Genomic DNA, 23,018 nt, shown 5'->3' on the forward strand with positions numbered 1-23,018 from the left:
CTCACTTTAAGCACCTCCCCATATTTATTTGTTCCTGCAAGCTGTCAGCTACAGAGACATTTGCAGCCTGCCTATGATAAGATCCAATTCTGCATGTAAAATGGGATTTTTTTTCAGATTTTCCTTATTATTTAAACATGCAAAACAATGTACACTTGCTCCCTCACCATGGGGAAGAGGCATGAACTCGCTCAAAAGCTTGCTCAGCATTTGGTGGTGCAGAGGCGGTCTCTACAGCATTGGAGCACCTTGCTGACAGAGCCTAGGAAAAGGGACACCTCTGCTGAATCCTACTGGCCACAAGCAGTCTAGATCAGGGGTTCAAATTGTTATCTTACTTTGGGATTCGTCCTCCTATGAGTGTTAAAGTGGGACAGGGAACAAAAGATAGGCATTTTCAAATTGGATGCATGTTTTACACAGGATTTACCTTCACATTTCAGGGGGGGGGGGAGTTGCAAAAAGTAATAAACCGTCAATTGTGAAAATTGTGTCTAGTAGAAAAGTGTGGCTAACCAGCCGGAATACTGAACACCAGCACTCCATGCTGCAACATTTTGTTGCAGATCATATTTGGGCATTATTATTTATATTGTGGCATTCATGTCAGAGTGTAAGTTAGCATGCTTTAAGTCCATTGCAAAGCACTTAATAACTAAACCAGCTTCCTTTCTTGCTTTTCAAGTTTCGTTGCCACTGTGAAACTCTGTAGCAGCATTGCTTAGGACTTGACCCTCACCTGATGCAGCCTGATTCAAATTTCTGTGACTATTGTAAGCTCTTCAAATAGACACTGTAAATATCATGTTATATTGTGTCATCATCGTAAGCAAGGATAGAGATTACAGTCACCTTAAATGCATGTGTTTTGAAGTTATACTGCATTCCTAAGCTCAGTCACTTGTGAATTCTATTGAAAACTCTTGATTTACTTTGGGAAAAGTGCACTCAGAACAGCAATGATTTTTTTTTTTAAGTTCTTGACAATTTAGAGTAGAAAATTGCAAAGATATGAGTGGCTGCTAAGAAAAGGTAAGTTTTTATTATAAAACAAAATACAGTTTGTATCAAAATCCCTCTGAGCAGCCTTAAATTACACAAGTTACGATACCCAGGGATGCCTATAAAGGCAGAGTAACTGATTACTCACTTCCCCAAAGGGGTAAGTTTAGAAACAGGATATGAACTGATGAAGGAATCACTGCAAAAGCAGAGTTACTCACACTTAAGACTTCGGTACATGATTCTGTTTTAAAGGTGGTTTGATAAGCATAGGCTAGCAAGGAACCCACTTTTTCTCAAGGGGATTTGGCTGCGTGAAGCAAAAAGTCAAAATGATACCAGCCCAAAGCTTATAACTTACATTGAAACTTCACATGTGGTCAAAAAATGTTATGCAATCTGCAGCTCAAAGCACCTGCCAGACTAACACAGATGGCCACAGAACCTCCCCTCCTTCTTCCTGAGCGTAACTGATGCACCTAAAAGTGGTCAGCATGGCACCCTACATAGTAACTCTATATCTATAGTTTCATTGGCAATGAAACTCTATATCTAAAGTTTCATTGGCAGCATTAGCCAATCACACAAGTTAATCCCCACACGTTTCAGTGGACACCACAGGTCTACTTTAGGCTACACCAATGCTGATGGACATAAGTCCTGAGACAAGTATAAGGAACCTAGGGGGAAAACAGCTGGGGGAGAAATGGGAAGTGCTGCTTTGCCCAGCCCCTGCTGTAACTGCCACCACTACCACTGCCATACCTGCTGCTGCTGCTGCCTGGCTTCATCCCCCAGGCATGCAGAATTGGGCCCAACATTGGGGGGCCCATCGCCCATGCATGATGTCATACACATGAACCCCCCCCCCCTTCTGGCCAGGCCTGCCAGGATCATGTGCAGGCATCCCTTCCAGGATGTGGAAGGTGCTCTAGCGATTATGGCAGGGAGCGTGGAGGGTGAAAATTGCACTCCACACCTCCCACCCAGTGGGCCGGCACTCATTGGAGGCAGCGGGGGATGGCAGCCCTTCAGTATTGGGGGGGGGGGCTCAGCTCCCTGCTTAGAAATATTGAGAGGAATGAAGCCCCTTCTGCCCACTATAGCTGGTGCCCCGGCATGCCCTGCCCCATCCACCACTGGTGGAGAAGTGGCACTACCATTGGTGCTGATTTCAGGTGAGATGTCACCCCAAGTGGATGCGATCTCACCTTAAATTGGTGCTGATGCTTACATTGCTTTGTTACTGGCACAGATAATAATAATAATAATAATAATAATAATAATAATAATAATAATAATAATAATAATTTTATTATTTGTACCCCACCCATCTGGCCAGGTCTTCCCAGCCACTCTGGGGGGCATGGGGGTACTGCCTCAGGGGGTTTTGCTGTCTGAGGCAGCAGCCTGCGCTGTCACCTCCATCAGTGGTGAAGCAGTACCTCACCTGAAGCACACCAGATCTCACCCAAAATTGGTGGTGATGGTGGCAGTGCTTCTCTGCCAGTGGCAACACTGGTGGTGGCAGGAGCAGCAACAGAGCCTGGGCACTTCCTATTTCGCTTCAAAACAGGGCATGCTGCTCCTGTTCACACTGAGTAATCCCTGTGCCAGCCCTGTGCAATTCCATACCCACTTTCCTGGGAGTTACGGGCCATGGATAACATGCAAAACATGAGGAAACGTGCAAAAGCCTTGCTCTTATTCATGCTAAAAATCAGACCTCTATTTTCAGAGGAAGAAAAGCTCCACCCTGAGGATGCTATTGTAGGGAGGGGACAGAGCCATTACCATTAGGCAGCACACTGAGGTGACTGCCTCAGATGGCGGGTTCCTGATGCAACAGATCCCACTGCTGTGCCTGAGTGCCGTAGAGCCCACCCACTGCTGCTACTGCCATCGAAGAAGCATGGAGAGGCGGTGGCAGCAGTTTCCTAGTTGTAGTTCATGAGAAGCCAACTCATTGGGAATAAAGGCTCTTTGCCCCCCTCCCTAAAATATCTGAGGGGACCCCCCCCCAAGTTGGGCATTGCTATTCAAATAGTGTGTGCGCGCTGAATTTTGTGATGGATTATGCAGGGTGGGTCTTACTCCCCCTCCCTGTTTTATTCAAGTTGGCACCATTGGCCTCAGGAAGGGGTGTGTGTGTTTCTTTTAAAGCATCTGGGTTGAGCTTGAGGTTGTAAATCGCTGTTGGTAGGTCGTCGTGGATTCAAATCCTAAATTGGCCAAAAGATTCCCTACATCTCAGCGGGTTGGACCCTCGTGATCCCTTCCAACCTTACAATTCTATTAAATATAGCAAGTAACCAAGGCTGCGATCCTATATCCTGCCTCATCCCATTCCCAGGTACCAATTTGAATAAAATATTGGGGAGTTGGGGGTTAAGCTACTGTATTTGAATGACAATGCCCATTAACTTTGGGAGGGAGGCAGACCCCCTCAAATATTTGATGAAGGGACTACGGCAACAAGGAGTTGGCTCTCCTATGAGCCTCATAGAAACCAGCACGGTAAACCTACTCAAGAGCCAGGTGCATAGTTGTCAAGTCTCCCTTTTTTGCGGGAAACTTCCTTATTCCAAGCCGTTTCCCACTGCTATCCCTGATTTTTAATATCCCTTGATTATTATTTTTTGTAGGGCCCCAGTTCACACCCAAAGTCTGCAAAATCTTATAGATATAAATAAAATCTATCTAGATTGCCTTGCTGCAGGGGCCCCCTTAGGAGCGGCCCGCAGGGCCCAAGTTGGCCCAATTGCCTTAAGGTAAGCCATGATGAGACTGTGTAGGGGTTGGACTGACAAGCCCTGCACCTTCTAGGTCCCTGATGTCACCATTCAGAGTACAGACTCAAGGACTTGTTATGGAAATAAAGGGGGGCACTTATTGGAAATCAGTTTTGTCACCTCTTCCCCCCAAACCCTGAGACAATGAGCCCAGCCACCTTCTATTCACACTACAGCATGGCCTGCACTCAATCTTGTTTTTGTACAATCTTGTGTGTCCTCAGTAATCAAAATTATATTATCAACGTATACAAGCAGAAAAGTTGTTTTCCTTCATTTGCAAGGAATCATACAAAACAAAGTGGCACTAATAAAGAAACGTTCCAGTGTGGCAACAGAAAGCAAACTAAAAATGCTTTTGCAGTTGATCAAAACTATCCAGCAATATCAAGTTATAAGAAAACTGGTGCTATTAACAGTAATCCTTCTGGTTGGTTAATTGGTTTGGCAACTTCCAGGCACATGATGTGTGGTGCTAATTATTTCCCCCAAGAGTTAAATGATAACTGATCAAAGGCAGCTACCAGAGAGCTATGAGATTCAGGTGAGAGCTATGAGATTCAGATGAGCTATGAGATTCAGGTGAGGGTAAGGGTCAGATGACTTGTCAATCCCAGCAGGTATATAAGAGGACGACCCGGCCTGCGGCCTGCCCAGGCCAAGCCCATCTCTTTCTATTCCTGTACGTTGTCGCCCACGGAGCGCAACTATGCTCAAATTGACAAAGAGGCATGTGCCATTCCCTCTGATGCAGATCTGATATATATATATTGGGGGTGGGGTGGGGTGGGGTGGGGTTGCACATGTGCCCATCAAGCTGTGTGTGGGAATTATCCCTCCGTGTGTGGTGCTGTCAGGAGGGGGTTGTGCAAATGCTGTGCGTTGTGCAGAATGGAAATATTTAGGTGCAATGTTCTATCCATGGATGCAACTTGCAGAGGGGAAATTCAAGGTGGTGAGGGAGCATGGGTCCGCTGTGGAGAGTGGAGCGCATTTCTTGTGCGTGGGTGTCTGCCTGCAGAAGGGATTTGTGCTGCGGAGCTGTTGTGGGAAATGCCTATTTGGTTGTGTTGACAGGTGTGCAAAGGAGGGGTGCAGAAGCTAAAGCTATCTGTCTATATGGCCTTTCCAAAGGCCAGGTTGTGCAGTCAGCTGGGGCTTGTAAAAAGCCAGGCCGGGAGCCACCTTATGTTGAGGCTGCATAGGCCTTGTGGTGCATGTGATTCAGATTCTATTCAGTTGAACCTCTGGTTACAAAGTTGACATTTTTTTTAGCAATGCCCCCCTAGTGAGCCTTCTTTTGTTCACTTCTTTTTATTTCGAGGCAGTGCACACCTATGCTTGTGCAACTGCAAACCTTTCCAATCATGTGTTACTCCAGTCAAATCCCACATATGAATGTGGGGAAAGATGATGGTGTGTAGCCTGGTGTAAATTAATTTGTAGCCTGGGGGGGATTACCACGGCGTGGACTGTCCCTGAGAACCGTACTGTCCCCGGGACAGGTGAGGGTGCTGATCCCTTATTTTCAAATCTGAAACTTGACAGCTATGGCCAGGTGTAGGGCAAAGCCTGTTGCTCCTGAAAAGAAAGAAGCGACTCAAGAGTCCTCGGCTCGGCCAGCTGCTAGGATCGAGCGCAACGCACCGAGCATTCCCTCCGGCGTCTGGCCACGCCCCTTCCACGCCCACCGCCGAAACACCAAACCGGCAGGCGGCGGCGGGCGGGGCCTAAGAAGGCAAGCGCCGAGGAGGAGCTTGAGCGAGGCCGACCAATCAGGCCGGGGAGAGGGGGAAAGGGGCGGGGGCAGCTCTGGTGGTGGCGGCGGCCGCGCTTCGGCTGTGCCGGACAGGGAGAGCGAGGCCGGAAGGCCGGCCCTGCGGGGAGTGAAGAGGGACGAGGCGAAGGGAAGCTCCGCGGACACGCCTGTCTGGGCTTTCGCCCGCCTTGGGGTAAGCGGCGGCGGCGGCAGCGGCAGCGGCGGGAGGGGAACGAGCCAACCAGCAGCAGCAGCCGCCTCCTTGTCCACAGGAGAGGAAGCAGGGGAGGTAACTGAGCAGCAGCAGCAGCCGGGGAAGGGAGGTTTTCTCGCCGAGTGAGAGAGTGGGTGAAGGGCTGGTGAAGGGGCTGCAGCCACTCACCCGTCCCCCTCCCTCCCTTGGGGTGGTGTCAACCCCGGCTAAGAATACCGCTGCCTGCACCCTCTTTTCTGCAAGGGGCTAGGCAGTCTCCGCGGCGGGGCAGCTGTCTCAGCTTTGCTGGGGCTGCGCCCGGGTATGCACGGCTCTCCCTTCTCTTGCCCGGCGAATCGCCGCCTCGTCCCGTGTGGATGAGCGCCCGCCTGCCTTGTGCAAAAAGCTCCGTGTGCAGCGGGTGGGCTCGCGCCCGGGTCTGCTCTGCACGCTTGCCGCGCCCCGTGCAAAGGTCTTTGTTTTGTATGTGTGTGTGTGAATGGGGGGGGGGGTGTCTCCCCGTCTCAATCCGCCACAAATCCTTGCCTGCCTCCTCTGCCTGCCTCCTTGCGATCGCGATCGCCAAGCGCCCCGGCCCGCCGGGCTTGTGCCAGGCGCTGGTGTGGTTTTCGGAACGTGGGAGCGCTCTCTCTCGGGGTTTCTGTTTGTTTTGGTCGAGGCGCGCGCGCGTCTGCCTGCCTGCCTGCCTGCCTGCCCCCTCCCCAACTTTCCCTTCCCGATTCATGGAAGGCTGTATGGCAAAGGTGAGGAAGGGGCCAGCGCGCAGCGTCGTCGGAAACCCGGGCGGGGATTGCCCGAACTCTCTCTCCCTCTCTCTTTAGGTCTGCGAGTGTTTGAAATCTGAACCCCACGAACGTGGGAGTGGGGGTGGGGAGAGGGAGGCGTGCGATCTGAGTTGGGAACCTGACCGGCGGGCAGAGAAGAGCGAGGCCGCGGCGGGACGCCCTCCTCCCGGAGCATGCAACTCCCGTGCAGCGATGGAGGGTGGGGGCTGAAACGATCGGAGTGGCGGGCGGGGATCTTTGTGCCGTGGGGCGCTGCTGCGTGCGTGTCCCCTCAGTTGCGCTGGCTCAAGCGGTGGGGTGGGCGGAGGAGGGAGGGAGGGCGTGTGTCTCTCCGGAGCGGAGGATCTGGGAAGCAAGCGGGCGGGCCAAGCGCTCGCTGGCTTTAGTAGGTCCGCTTTTCCTTGTTTCCCATTCTTTGGGGAGGCTTCCCTAGGAAAGGGATCGTTGCATCCTGCTGAATCTTCTCCTCTCTTTCTCTCTTTTGGCTATCGGCTGAAACGGGAAGCCCAGCCGTGCGGGACGGCGGGGGGGGGCGGTCGGGGGAGAGACAAAGCCGAGGACAAATGCAACGAGCGCGTCGCTGGCTGCTGGATCCAACCGCGGGGAGCCTAGCCGATGACAGCGACAGCACGCTGCCCAGCAACAATGCCGGGGGACTTTTGGGGTGGGGTGGGGGGGGGGAGCGGAGAGAGAGAGAGAAGACGGTAAGTGGAAACGTGGCTCCTGTCTCGCTCCTGATGCTCCAGAGCCCTGAACAAAGAAGGCTGTGAAAAAGCTGGAGGGTGGCAGGACCAGTAGGCATAATAGGAAGCAGGTACAAGGGAGGTTCAGATGACCAAGTTTTTTTGGGGGGGGGAGAGGAAGGAGGAGATAGGAGGGTCCTTGGATGAATATCAGTTTTCAGAATGGATAGGGGGCTCTTTTGTGGCTTCAGTGTCACATATCTTGCAGGAAAGGGGCACAAATGTAAATCTGGGCAGTGCTAGTAGGGCTTTGTTGGGGTTTTGTGCTTTTTTTGCTCCTCCAGTATTAAAAAAGCAGGACATAGTGTGCATAAAGTGAATTCTTTGTTAGGTTCTTTCTTATTTTTTGTGCCCTAATAAGCAACTGGCTTCAGTTGATTTACTTAAGAGCGGAATATCCTTGTGCATGTCAGCTAACAAGTGTTTGTGGTGCTTAATTTCAGGTCTGGGGCAGAAATGGGAATGTTTTGACAACTGCAGTTGAGACACCTGGAGTGTGAGAGTAAACCATGAGACTGCAAAGAAAGCACTTGCTGAATGTCTCCTGCGCAAGAAGTTTGAGTGTTTCCATCTCATTGGAGACACGGTGCGTCATAATTTGAAGGGCTTCCTTGGACCACAGAAGCTTGCACAGACTCCAGTGAACCACTTCTCGATAAGGCAGATCCATATGTTTTCAGTGTACATTCACGGAACAGAAAAGAAGCCCTTTTTTGACGAGGGTCGCATCTTGATGTGGGCGGCGTTTTGAAGGGGGTTATAAAAGCCACATATTTTGGAATGACTGGAAACCTAGAGAGGCACAAAGAACATGCAGGAACCGTGCATGTTAGCAACTCAGCTTTTTTAGATGTATCATCTGTATTAGAGGGAAATGCAGCACTATAAGCTGCAGCTGTAGCCATGGCATTGCATGACCTTTTAAGCCATAGTAGAAGTATTTCTGAGCCTTGGTATCAAACGTAGCTTTATTTCTAAATCGGATGATCGGCAATACACCATGTGCTAATCAGGAGAGCATTTGGATGGAAAGATGCCTCTCGGCTTTGCAAAGATGCTACTGACCATTATGTGAGGGGATGAAAGGTTCACGGATTGCATTGCCCGGTGACCAAGCTCCATGCTGCGCGTGTGTCGACTTGGATTTTAAGGACCTGCCTTGAGTGCAACTTTTAAAGATGTGCTGTCGTTTCTGACCTGCTCCAGAGAAGAAAGTCTGTAAAATGGCTCAGACCAGCTTGCTGCAGGGGAAACAGTTTTATTGTAGAGAGTGGGTTTTTCACAAGCTTCAGCACTGCCTGCAGGAAAAGACGAGCTGCAGCAACAGCACTGCCAACAAACCATCCGTTGTGCTGAACTCTGGGACTAATACTTGTGTCGTCCCTGGCAAGGGAGCTGCCTGGGGTGTGTTGCTGGTAGGAGGGCCGGGTAGTGGCAAGACAGCCCTCTGTACTGAATTACTGTGGCCGAGCTCACCTGCCAGTCTGCAAAGGGGTTTACATCACCAAGCCCTGGCTTTCCACTTCTGCAGGGCTCAGGACTCGGACACACTCTGTGTGGGAGGCTTTATCAGAGGGTTAGTGGCCCAAATCTGTCGCAGTGGACTGATTCAGGGATTTGAGGACAAACTGAGAGATCCTGCTGTTCAAAGTCTCTTGCAGCCTGGGGAGTGTGAGAGAAACCCAGCTGAAGCATTTAAAAGGTAAAACAAAAAACAAAACAAAAACCACCCTCCCTGTATCTGCTTCCTTCATATCTCCTGATCAGATAAAAATACAGCCCGCCATAAAAACAGGTAAAACCTATCTCTCACATTGTATTGTCTCTCTGCATGAATTGTTCCAATGGCCCGTATGGAAAATACCCATTTATAGCAGATGCTTCCAGACAAGATACACTTGGAAACACATTCCAGGTTGGCATCTTCCAAAGACTGCATAGTAATTGGAAACAGAGCCTTTAGAAGGGGCAGGAGGAGGGGAATAAAGTGGAAGAGGTTTTTTTCTTTTTCATATAACAAAAAGGAAACTGATTCCATTGTTGTATTGACAAGAGGCCCTGATTTTAAAGACAAAGGTTTTCTTGCTAGTGTTGTGAACTAACTTCTGACTTAGAACTTTTGGGGAAGTCTAGAAACAAGATTATCAAAAACAAAACAAAATGTGTGAGGGTGTTGTTATTGAGGGATTTAACCAATCTAGTTTCATCTTGGTGATGCCATGAATTACTTCCAACTATAACTTGATGCCTCTAAAATGATTAGGCTTTATGCAACATGGGAAATCCCATATTGGTCAGCATAAAAAAGATTGAGATCCCTCCCCTTTACTATGTATGATACCTTCCAGGTCTTGTACCTGGGAAACAATAATTGAACTAGGATTTTGAAGGAGGTTGAAGAGCTGACATGAGAGTTTAACAAGGGTTTCATTTTCCCATGTGTAAAGCCTTTCCTTGTGTCTAAAACCTGAAATCATTCCTTTGGGAATATAGGAACAGAGAAACCTGCAGGGGGAGAGAAGACACGAGAAGCAGTGCCTTGGGAATGTGTGAAAAGAATAAATGCTGCTCATGAACTTGCTAAGCTCATCTAATTAAGAGTTAATTTAGTATGCTGTCTGTTAAATAAGTGAGACTGACCCAATAGGGTTTTTTTAGGGGTTACTTTCTCAAGAGTATTTTATGAAAGCTGAAAGCTTCAGTGATTTTTTAAAAAAAGTTCCAGTGGTTGTCCAGTTACACTTAGTTAAACTGTTTCTGTGAAATAGGTGGCTGTGTAAATAACCACACAAAGAAATGCATTCTTGATTTGAAGCCCAGCACTCATAATTTCATAAAAGCTGTTTTAATAGTAGGTGAATGCAAGTCATTATTCACCAAGTGGCACCTTAGCATGGTATGTATTGAATGTCTAAAATGTCACTCTCATGAAAGAGAACTTTACTTTGCATCTACACCTGATCACAAATCCAGGAAAAGTAGTATCCTCCTTACTGCAGGTAGTGTTACTGATGGCTGGTTTACAAAGGTGGTGTAGGCCAATGGTCGCGAACATGGTACTCTCCAGATGTTTTCTATTATAGCTGCCATCAGCTCCAGCCAGCATGGCCAGTGTTGAGAGATGATGGGAGATGTGTACCAGCAGCATTGGAGAGCACCATGTTGGCTGATATTGCTGTCGCTGAGTTATTGTGGTAAGAGGTTCCCTTCTGTAGCTTGTGGGTGATCATCTAACTCAGGGCGGTCCAACTTTCCATACCAACTGGGTCACTTTGGGCTACAATTCCCACCACTCCTGACTATTGGTCATGCTTCCTGGAGTTGATAGGAGTTGTCCTCCAAAACATCTGTTTGGCAAAGGCTGGTATAAACAAATGTGGTGGTACTCTACTGCTGGGTTGTAATTTTCCAGTGTTCATGTGCTGCATTGGAAGTTACTAATGGTGTTAAAAGCCTGTTACCTTTGTCTGCATTTTCAGGCTTCTCGAGGGGTCCTAATTTAGAGCTATAAAAAAGAACACTTCACTTGAATAGGAAAGGCCGAGGGGAATACTAGCATCCACTGTTAAAATGGAGGCAAAAGGGTATATTACCATAGTTAATATTTTAAGAAACTGATAGGAAGTAGTTCAGTAGACTGAGGGGGTGGAATATAAAGGTATATACTATACTATACTCAGTAATTGTTTATATTGGTTCTATGTCATATCCAGCCTCAGCCTTACACTTAGAAATCTCTTACGTGGTTGATTCCAGTGAGTTCATGTGAGTTGCTCAGATTGGGCTATTAATGGTTTTCCACCTGTAATTATCCACCTGTAGTCTCCAGAAAACTGGTTCAGTTTTGGATGGGGTGAGGGGCAGTATCACTTTTGGGTGAAAATATCTGCCAAGTTGTTGGGACATGTACCACAGAAATAGAACCGCTGTGCAGAGTCACCAGGGAGCAGCTGGCTCCAACTCTCCCGTTTACCTTCTTAGCCTTCCTCCTAGTTCCTCCCGTTCAAGTGCCTGCTATCTTGCATTCCTATGTCTAGAAGTATCTTCCACTCCTCATTTGCTAGGCATTTTCCGTCTGTAACTGTTTTCTGAAACATTGTAGAATCATATTACTGTTCTTCAACAGTTCTCTTGGAAAGTGAATTGCTCCTTATGTTTATGCAGCACCTAGCACACTGGTGCTAAATGAATGTCAAACAACAGCAGTACATTCTTCTGTTCTGTTGCTTTGGTCAAATTGAATTGGAAGTGGAACCTTGTCCATTCTGCAAAAAAAATTATGCAAGTTTTCAGCTCTGCTCTTTAATATTTGGATAAAACAGCTGCAAGCCACAGTGGGATGAAAGCAGCAGTCATTACAGCAGCTTAATAGCATTGGTAAGTAATGATGAGGAAGTTAATTTGAGAGCATCTATGCCTAATAAAACATGAGATGGAGGTTATCATTGTTTGAAACCCTGGAATTTCAAGGGCTACAATCTCTCTAAAAGCTAAGAGAAGTATCTGTTGGCTGCAACTATTACTCAAGTACAAGTGCTATAACTGCATTTTTAAATACCTGTAAACAAAGCTGCAGCTTGAAGCTCTGTTGTTGGAATGCCTGTAAAAGTTCTTTCAGGGGGGGGGGAAGCACATACTAAAAATGAAGATTTGAATCTGGTTACATTGAAAACAAGAATAGTATGTGTTCTGCACAGACTTGTTAGAAACCTGAAACTCATGTGCTTTAAAGTCTAAATATGAATAATGTCACAAACAGCATTTGTTAGGAGATCTCAAAGTATGGTACTATATGAAGGAGGCAATGGATGTTTGCACCATAATGGGGACTGACTGTCGAAAATTTACAATAGTTTTACAATAGTTGACTTTGATAGCCCAACTCTACGGGCTGGTTTTCAGCCATGTGGAAATACAGGATTTACTGCAGCTTTCTTGATAAGAGACATAACTTTGGACTCAACCCTTCTGAGAGAAAGTTCTAGGGATTTTGTTGTAGCTCTTAACAGTACTTGTGCATGACAGTGCTAATGTTTGTAAGCATCTCTTAAAGCATCTCATACCTGAATGTTTGGAGATCCTGTTTGATAGGTCTAATTCACCTAGCTTAAGACTTCCAGCTGTTTTGTGTGTGGAGGGGCCCCCACATGGTGTTAATGTTTCAAAAACAGGTCTTGTACTGTGGAGGATAAACTGTGTTAACATGAGTTCAGTGTCTTTTCTCACTTTTAAAAAAAGTGGTGGAAGTCATTGAAAGCCATTCTGCCTTTTGAGAAAATATTGTTGCCTCAACTCTTAACTTGTAGCTCTTTTTTTTTAAAAAAAGAAACTGCTATTAAACTAGGATGTAAAGAGGTTTCTTTTGAAATGGACACCAGTGTTAGGCCCACAGGCAGAATTAATAAGGCTACATGCAGATGCAGGATTGAACCTGTGTATTGCTAATGGAAGTTATTTGATTCTGAAAGGATACACACTACTTTAAATACTTTAAATACTGTATGTGCTTAGGACATTTGGAGAGACCATATGCGTAATAATACTGTAACAGCTTAGATTCTGAACCTGTTTAGGGCCAGCCGGGAAAGGTGGGTACTGGCTACTGTGGAACAACTGAGATGCAATTTGGCTGGAAAAAAACCAAACACTCTTGGAAGGAATCCGAAAGACTTGTGCTGTCCTCAAGAGATGCATGTGCATTATAAATGAATCTGCCCACAGCTGTGACAAGATGCTTCATTTGCATACCTAATACCTCCATAAATATATTTCTGAAATGTGTTTTGTGTTCTCAGTGGCCTTTAACATATAGACAGCATATGCCAAATACATGATATGGGTCTTAAGTTGAGGAAATAGTCTAGGCTTTGCTTTTCTGGTCCTCAGCTGCAGAGGTGCACTTGAGTCTGAAAAGCAATGAACCTGGGGACAACCAGAGCATCTTTTGCCTTGACACTGCACACAAACAGCATCTTCTATCTCCTGTGCACATAAAGAAAGCAGAGTATTTTTATTTTTTCATTTTACCTGCAATATTTGCCTCAAGCTGCTGCTGGTGGTTGTGGGATTGGAAAATGAGTGTCCAACTCCCGTTGTGGTACAATACTTTTCAGCAATTCACCTTTCCTGCAAATCTACTTCTGCAGTCCAAATTGCAATATGTATCCTGAGGATAGGAGCGTGTATATTTTGTGTATATCACATAGGTTTTATTATTATTAAGGAGTTTATAGATTTTTCTAAACAATGTTGAAGAAACGTGCTGATAGAGTAGATCTCCAGATTTGTACAGGTGAGCTAATCCACCAGCTGCATGCGAAGGAGGAAACACAAGCTCCCTTGGACAATCTTGACTTAAGAAAAAACATTTGTGTGTGTCTTAAAACATTTAAGGACTGTAAAAGCTGTCCCTGTAATCATGCCAAAGAAAAATGTGGCTTGGTGCATCTCTGTGCTCTGAAACACATCAAGCTTGGTGGCACTACAATTCCCATAATTGATGTTCACTGGGGCTGAGGGGAGTTGGGAGCACAGAAACATGTGGAAGGTGAATTGCAGAATTCTGCCACATGTATACAAGTTAGGCATCTGGCTGTAATTGTGCCTATGCGTTATAACTCTACAAATGTTATCATATCAAAAGCCTTACACGGATTCACCTTTGGTGTAAAGCAGGCAAATCCTTTGGTAATCATACTGCCTTTGTTCATGGTACAAAAAAGAAATGTCTATTACATTCTGTCTGAGGTATATGCAAGGAGAGAGGTAACAGAAAGGGGAAGAAATGCTGTCTAGAACTTGCTTCTTGTCTATTATCTGTTCCCTCTGCATCTGTAGCAGAGAAGGGAGCTACTTCTCTAGCAAAGGTATCTGATGAAAGTCCAGGCAAATAATTGCCTGTTTGCAGTGCACAGAGGTTTTATTTGTATGAAACATCTCATGTTGTCCTTTCCCAGTCTTTGTTTTGTGTGTTTCCCTTTGACTCCCTTTCAAGCCTCTAAGCTTCAAAGGCCATGAAAATTAAATTTTAATAGACTTGAATACAGCTGCAAAAGTGCATCAGATTGTACCATCCCTAACAGCTGTTCATGTGAGTTTCCAGAAAATGCAAGCCTCTTCAAGCAGGTACACATCAGAGAAAATTAGGCATGCTATGCGCCCTACTCCTATGCATGTTTCCTTGGGACCATTTTAGTGGTGGTTGCTTTCAAGATTGTAATTCAAGATGGTTGGAGCATGAGTTTATAACTAGCAGTTTAGCCATAAGGTGAATCCTATTGATTGAATGGAACTTGCAAGTAAATATTTTTTAGGATTGCAAACATAAGTTCTTAAGGGCAATAAGAACAGTCTGCTGATTCAGATCAAAGGACCATCTAGTGCAGCATCCTGTTCTCACAGTGGCCAACTAGATGCCTTTAGGAAACCTGCAAACGACCTGAGCACAAGAACACTCCTCCACCCCCACCCTCCCCAGTGGTTTCCAGCAACCGGTATTCAGCAGCATTACTGCCTCTGACTGTGGAGGCAAATCATAGGCATCATGGCTAGTATGTTGTTGTAACAGAATCCATGATCTGGACGTTGTACAGAATAGAAATGAGTAAGTTTTCCATCACAAGAATGAATTTCAGAGCTTTACTGGAATCATTCCTAAAATAGTTACAAACAAATGTTACAAGATACTGTACAAAGTAACACACTGCTCTTAAACAATCAAGGAATGTTGTCCCCTTTTCTTTTTAGTCCTTAATTTAGTCCAAGAACTTTCCTCTCTGCTCAGAGATCCTAAGCAACTTGCTTTATCGCCCTTAGGTGAGCAGTACATACCTTCCATTTTTGTTCTGCTGTCTTCCTGTCTCTCACACCTTCCAACTTCTATCCTTATCATTTGTTGGTATTTAAATCCTGCAATCCCTCTTTCTTTTCAAGAGCAGCTTGATGTGAAGTACAATGGGCTACTCTTGGACTAAGCCTTGAGATAAAAGACAACCTTGAAGCCAGTACAATATCTGTTGAAAACAAGGGGTTAAATAGTTGGACTATATGCTTTATAGTAATATAGTATGGTTTTAAATATATATGGTAGAGGATTTGTGTTGCCATTGGTCTCTTTGGGCTTTATACAATTTGTGCATCACTGGAAAAACCTGGAGCTCCTGCTGCCTGTGGTTTGTTTGTGGGTGACCTGCTCAGATATCAGCCCAGCATTTGCTTAGTAGGAATAGAGCTGAATAGGAAACTTTTGATATGAACAAATTGATCAAAATACATCCACGCACTGTGGTCCAGATTAAAGCATAAAAGTTGATTTGCCATAACAGCAGGTGCTGTTAATGTCTTTACAGTCCTCTATGTACCTGTGCGATTTTTTATTATCCCTCGACCTGGTGATCCCAATATATATGTTGCTGACAGTTTTTGATTGTCTTGTGATTTAAGCATTGTGGCCAAAGTTTTAGCTAAATGGTTATTGCAGAGGTTTTGCCTTGTGTAGGTGATGGAAGGGACTGAGCGTTCGTTTGTTATAACTCTTAGTTCTTAGCTGCTTAGAAACAGCTAATTCCATGACTCACTTTTTCCAATGCTTACGTGACTCGTACCATTATGCTACCTGGTTGAGGGTGGGACTGCAGCTAAATCCCCTAGGTAAAGGTAAAGGTACCCCTGACCACTAGGTCCAGTCGTGTCCGACTCTGGGGTTGTGGCGTTCATCTTGCTCTATAGGCCGAGGGAGCCGGCGTTTGTCCGCAGACAGCTTCCGAGTCATGTGGCCAGCATGACAAAGCCACTTCTGGTGAACCAGAGCAGTGCACGGAAACGCCGTTTACCTTCCCGCTGGAGCGGTCCCTATTTATCTACTTGCACTCTGATGTGCTTTCGAACTGCTAGGTGGGCAGGAGCTGGGACTGAGCAACAGGAGCTCACCCCGTCGCAGGGATTTGAACCGCCAACCTTCTGATCAGCAAGCCCTAGACTCTGTGGTTTAACCCACAGCGCCACCTGGCTCCTCTATGGCAGTGCTAATGTGTATCTAGTTTCTAGCAGGAAGAAGTATGATGATGATGATACACTGGAGCAAGTTTAAATTGGTGTAGCTTCAATAGCTATGGTGATGGGGAAAGAGAGAAACAATGGAGTCGTGGGCACAGTGAGTAAGAATCAGAAGTGGCCAGCTCAGTCTAGATCCCCTTCTTATTTGGCATAGTTGCACCTCTCCTGTCCATCGTAACAGTGCTAAAGAATTTAACTGCAGTAAATAGTCCTAGAAGTCAGTGGTAACTAGGGATTTCTGTTCCAACCCGTCTGTCACAATCAGTGCTGTTTACGTTCTCCTGCAACTTGATTTCTGCCAAGTACAAAGTTCTTCATTTCATTGTCTATTTTGTGTGATTTACAAATTTAAGACAATTTCATTGCAACCTGCCACACAATGGCCGTCATAGATGACATGAAGTCTTGGGCGATTGGGTTTGGCGTGTGAGGATTTGCTTCATGGGCCAAATTAGGATTCTGTGGGTCTAGTTTGGACTGGAGGTTCTCCAGTATTGATAAAACGGGCTTGTAAGGCTTTTGTAAGGATAACGGAGAAAATGTACATGAGCACTGAACCCCTGAATGTGCTATAGAGGTGCTAAATATTAATGCTCTCTGTGTATTATCTGTTTAGAGCTGATTAGAGAGACCAATATGACAGAAAGCAATATAACCCCGGAGAGAGGTTTACTGTCTTAATTGGAAAAATGGCTTGCAAATACGGTATATTGGCTCCAGAAAACACAAGTACTGCCATCTTGGTATATACCTGGACCATATAGAAAATCAGTGATGTGGGAAGGAAGCTTGTACTGACAAAGCAGGCCTTGTCTGTCACAAAGTTGTTACTTGGCTTTTGTAAAGAATTCCCAAAGTGTTCTTTTTTAAGAGATCAAGCATTGCAATGCTAATCTTGTAGTAGCTTGACATTCAATCAGTGAATGACTTTGTGCTTTCAGGTATGGCAGTTTATGGCATGGACAGTTTATGGCAGTAACAGCCACTTAAGCTTCCATCCTTGTGTGTGTGTGTGTGTGTGTGTGTGAGAGAGAGAGAGAGAGAGAGAGAATGATAAGTGGGTACACACAAAAGTATTTTTCCATAGTCCATCCCAAAGCTAGGTGTGGTATGACAGGATTGGAGGTAGGAGGTTTTGGGAGGGTGGGAAAGAATAAAATGTTATCCTGGCCTGCTGGCTCAATCATGTGGTAATAAGAGTTAGTACTGAGGTGATACAGCGTTGGGCAGAGTAGTATTATGTTTATCTGCTGGTGCTGTATGGGTGAATTCCCAATTTTTCTTCTTCTCCCCATTTGAGAATCTTCCCCACTAGAGTTTAAATTGTTCTATTGAACCAATGCATTTGGATTGGAGAAAGTGCTTTCTGCTCTATCCCTCCCCTTATTAATCGCTCCCAGAGGACCATTTATGTTGCAAAGAAGGCACACCCATATTGGGATTGAACTTGAAGGACGGAGAAGAGTGGGTCAGCAAATAGGCTCCAGCAGGTGTGCAGGCCTCAACCCAAATTCTCTCCCCTCCCATCAGGCCTCAGGTTGAAGGGAAGCGAGTGGCATCCCTTGGAACTAATGGTCACTTTAACCCACCGAGGGCTTGTATTTCCTATTTCATCTTATGTCTACCCACCAGCCTCCTGCCTTTGTTGATGGAGGTGATTGTTTTTGTCACTCTCAGACTTCTTAACAGTTCCTTACGTCATTCTTTTCCTGTAGGAGGACTTGGTTGTTGTTTTTGCTTTTCTAAGAAAAACAAAAAACAAAACACCCAGAACCAGAAAGGAAATGCATACCTGGCAAAGCTCCAAGGTATACAGAGCCCTCTCTGCCTTGTCTCTGTCCCAGTTTGACTTCGGCTCCCCTTCCGATCAACACAAAGTTTACTATTAGAGGGAATGAATATGATTAAAATAAAGTTTGGAAATTATTTGTCAAGAATGTAATAAGGATGTTGGCCAGTTGCTTGTTTTATTCTTGGTTGGGGCACATGTGATTTGTTTTTGTTTTTGTTTTAAATTTATAGTATCTCCTTTGCATAAGTGATAGCATTCTTAGTCATGGCTAGATTTCCCTCCTTTAAAAATGCTGTACTAGATCTGAGGCAATAGCCTAATTCCTTTAGGATGACTTTTGCTATTTCAAAATAATTGAAAGCTGTTTGTGTGTGTGTGTGTGTGTGTGTGTGTGGGGATAATTCACTGGAAGAAATCCCAGTAGAGAAGCCTGAGGCGTTAGAGAAGTGGGAGGATGTTGGCTTTCCTACCAGGATACGCTTTCTGTCTTGTTGAACAATTGTTCTAGGTGTTTTAGAGAAATGAGATGCTATTACTCTGTCACTGGGTTTCTGAAGCATTACCAGCATGCTCACACAAAAAGGCTGTTTTTTAGCAAATGTTTCCCTTGTTTCAAGTCTTTGTGCTTCATATTTGCTGGATATTTGTGGGAATAAGCAGAGAATAGTCCACTCCGTTTGATTGGATGAGCAGTTCAGGAGATGAGTGAGACTTACGGTAGATTGATGCAAAATCTACGTAGTTTGCCACAGAAATGTGTTGCACAGACTCCCTCTTGGCCCACAGAAGCTGGTATTTCAGAGCATACTACCCTACCCAGTGGAGGGAGAATATAGCCATTGTGGCTAATAGCCCTTGAGAGTCTTATCCTCCCTGAATTTGCCTAACTCTTTTAAAGCCATCCTGGTCAGTGGCTATTACTACATCTTGTGGAAACAAATTCCATAATTTGATTATGCACTGTTCAGAACCAGGTTTGGTTCTGATAAAGTTACATGAGCCACCCAGGATTAAGCAACAGTTTTCTGAGTGCTAGGAATTGGGCTTGCTATATTTTCCCTGGCTGAGAAAAGCAATCTTTCTTAATGGAAGTAGACTGTAGACAGATGAACATGAAGCTACGCAATCTCTGCAGGTTTGCCTTGGCAAATTGTATCCAGGTTAAAGTTAATCCCAACCTTGCCTGACTAGACATGTCCCTTTCTCAGGGATCTCCCTTTATAGGTGCCCATTAGAGACCAAAATTAAGCAGATGGTAGCCTTGGGGTATTGTTACCTAACATCACCAGGAAATATATATCTGCACCAAACAAGGTATGCAAACTGTACAGAGTCCATACCTAATGCTTTTTCCTTTTGTTCATGTCAATGCAGAATAGGATGAATATGACATCAAACTGCGCACCAACTCTTCTAAATCTTGGAAGAACTAACCTTTCACCAGCCATTGAACAGTGAATGAAGAGCTGCAGACTCCATGCCAGCCCCCCAAAACCTGTGCCCCAGTTGCCCTGGGGTTGCAGCTGAAAATAATGCCAATATATTTCATGTCTGGCAGCTAAGTGTATTCTGACCAAACTAAGCCTCCTGATGTATATTGTGCTGTAGGAGACTTAGTGTTTGGTCAGAATCTAGTACACACTTCCAGAATTAACATTAAACCCATAAATTCTTGTAAATGAGCCACCATAGCTGCTAGAGGGCCGTCAAAATTTGTGTCCCAGGCTTTGTGCTATCTGAAACCAATGGGGCACATTGGTTGCTGGATGTGTTTTCCCCCCCCCCCCCCCAGCTTTCCTACCCCACTACCTTGAAGATCATTTGATCAAAATGCATGGGTATATAAATAAAATCATGATTATCAACCTTGTTCTGACCTGTTTGCCATTCCTGCTACTGTGCTTTTCATCCTTGCCTTTTAATTCAGCTACACGTTTCTGTTCTTAATTCATCAGTACATTTATTGGCTTTTGAAAATGAGCCGGCCTCACCCTTGGGAGATTCTAGTTGTACCAAGTGTCAGCTTTCTTCCATTTTTCTAGGTTGCAACATTTCCCCACTAAATGCGTGGTCTGTACATTTGGCACAAGGAATAATTTGAACAAATAGGAGTGAACTAGATTACTTCATAATCCACACTTTAACAAGAATTCTGTTGTTTTGAAGCAACAAAGTAAATAATTAAGTCATAAGCATTCACAATTTACATATGTTTTAGATTGCAGTTTTTTGTTGACTCTTTATGACTCCTATGTCAGTGATGGGCTTTTTTGTCCCTGTTGTGTTTATTCATGAGCAACTCTGTGTTGCTTGCCAGTAGTCACTTACCCCAGACCTCAAGTGACCCATTGCTGAGTTGGGATTTGAGCCCTTGCCATGCAGGGCCACCACTGTATCCAGCTGGACATAACTGCTTTCAATATGACTTAATGTCATGAGAATTCACCCCTCCCCAGCATCCATTGCTTAGATTGATATAAACAGCTTAAAACGCAGTGCAGAGAAAATTGAACAATCTTTCTTTCAGTTCATTTTGGTGTCCTTAACTTGCTTTGACTGTCATTTTTACTAAATCTCCAAACCCAGACTTCTGGGACTTCCGAGAACTTTATGCATTAAATCACTAGTAGGACTTTTGGGGGAAATTGCCATATAAAATATGTGGTGGTGGTAGCACAGGTGGAACAGTGCTATTTAAAAGTCTTCCTTTTCCTCTTGCAATCATGGTATATCTAAGAGGCTGAAGACATAAATTGTGGAATAGATTTTGTTAACAGCGTTATTGTGATTTATGCCTCTTTTGGTGCTGAGGTGAGTCACTTTGTGACAACCCGCTACTTCAAAGGAGATGGGAAAGGAATCGGAGGAGGAAGAATGAATGGCAGAAAGAAGCAACTTGTCCAGGGGCAAAGTTGGGAGGCTGAATTGTACTTGCACATAATTTTTGAAAGCTGCAGAACGTTAGGAAATTAACTTTAGAAAAGCAAAAATGACTACAGCAATTCATGGCAAACATGCAGTGAACATAGGTTAATTTTGCTGTGTTCCAGTTGTTGTTGACAAATAGGCAATGCATAATACTGTACCAGAAGTTAAGGGAAAGAGGTAGAAAATTGATTTTTCAGGGTATGGAAGGGATTGAGGGAATATAGTTGTTTTCTTTGAAATCACCGATTTCAAACTGACACCAAGGGTGAGGAACCTGTGGTTCTTCAGATGTTTTTGGACTCTTAATTCCCCTCGGCTCTGCTGGTGCAGAATTTCACTCGATAAGTTTTTGTTTCTGGTTCTGTTATGTATGAGTCAGTTCAAAAAGTGAATCTTTTTTACATAGTGCTCTCTCTCTCTTCTTTCTAACGGACTCGTTAGGAGAGATGGAACAAACCACCATACATGGTCGTGCTACAAACTGCTTTAGTTATAAATCAAGATGGTGTAGAGAAGGAATTCTGCTTGATTTAGCATATGTTATGACCTAGAGAACTAGCTTGTGAGTAGAAGAGAACAAATAAGGGGGAAAGCTTGATTTTACAGAGCATGTTACCAAAAATAGAGAGGCACTACCTTTGCTGTAATTTTTAAGTGCATGTCAAAATAGTCTGTTTCTGTATTAGTACTGACTGTTACGGTATAGATTGCAGGCATTTTATAAACCTTGAGGACATGAGCTTAACATATTAATGGTCTGTAAAATGATGAAACAAAGATAGCTATGTCTAAAGCAGACTGTGGCTAAAGCAGATTTATATAAGGATTTGGTAACAGTGAAAGAGGAGACACTGAAATTTCATGATTATGGTTGCTGCGTTGGTGTCCAAGTGTAAGCTATAATATGATACAGTGATCCATTTGAACTCATTGCTTGGCTGGATTAACTAAGGGAATTGAAAAAGGAAGATGAAAGTCAGTACAGATAAATGTAGGGTGTTACATGGTGGTATGTGTGAGACCTTCCCTTTGTAACCTTTAAAGTGCTGAATTCGTTGTTACCATTCAGAGCACTGGTGCTGTCAAAAAGGATATGAAGAAGGTCAGCGGTTATGGAAAGATGATGATCCACAGTGCCTTCTGCTTGCCTGCTCATAAATTATAATAATGCAACTAGAAAAGGCAGGCTAACAGTGCAATCCTGTGCACATCTGCTCAGGAGTAAGTCTTACTGTATTCACTGGGACTTGCTCCCAGATAAGGATGTTTTCAATTTCACCCCAAAAAGGCCAAGCACACGGGACCATAGGATATCAGACCCTGATCTTCTTTGATTCACCTGGGAAACCCAGCCAGATGGGCGGGGTATAAATATTATTATTATTATTATTATTATTATTATTATTATTATTATTTGGTGTGTTTTGGGCGGAAAGATTTCCACCAAGAACATTAACACCTGGCACACAGGTTTATGATTACTTATTTTGAGCAAAGTTGCATATTCTTGAACAGATAGGTAGAGTAATCCATTTGGAGTGTAGTGCAAGGCGAATGAAGAACTAAACAAAGTGAAGATGGGGAAATATTACATGGTAAAATCTCTTTGTAAACCACTTTGAGGTTTGTCCGTTTGTTTGTTGCAGTCAAGAAATGTATGAAATAAGTAGATAAATAAACAATCAAGTAGGAATTAGTGTCCTTCCTTCAAGAATTAGAGAATAAGTCCCATTGGATTCAACAGAACTTCAGCAGACAAAGGATTGCAGCCATAGTCCTTAAACCTGATTTATTCATTCTTTTCGCTGGTAACTTTAAGAAGGAAAGTGGGGCGGGGGGAGTTTGCCTATAAAGTAGTTAACTTAAATGGACATTGAGGAATTGTGTAGGATGCATGGAATGATGTCATGAAGATGAATAAAAGAAATGGAATGCTATCTAGTAGCACT

The 23,018-nt window shown here is 44.5% G+C and overlaps 1 protein-coding gene across 1 annotated transcript in view; it reads left to right on the forward strand.

Annotated features, from left to right (window-relative positions):
• Positions 1–5,616: 5,616 nt before the first annotated feature.
• Positions 5,617–23,018, forward strand: part of ANKRD50 (ankyrin repeat domain 50) — a 44,010-nt gene continuing 26,608 nt past the window's right edge. Inside the window, exons 1-2 of the mRNA XM_033159717.1 lie at positions 5,617–5,842; positions 7,739–8,997. Coding sequence (XP_033015608.1) covers positions 8,519–8,997 — 479 coding nt within the window. The 5' untranslated portion in view covers positions 5,617–5,842; positions 7,739–8,518. The remainder of the gene's footprint in view (positions 5,843–7,738; positions 8,998–23,018) is intronic.

The sequence above is a fragment of the Lacerta agilis genome, chromosome 9, assembly GCF_009819535.1.
Source record: "Lacerta agilis isolate rLacAgi1 chromosome 9, rLacAgi1.pri, whole genome shotgun sequence".
NCBI classification, from domain to species: domain Eukaryota; kingdom Metazoa; phylum Chordata; class Lepidosauria; order Squamata; family Lacertidae; genus Lacerta; species Lacerta agilis.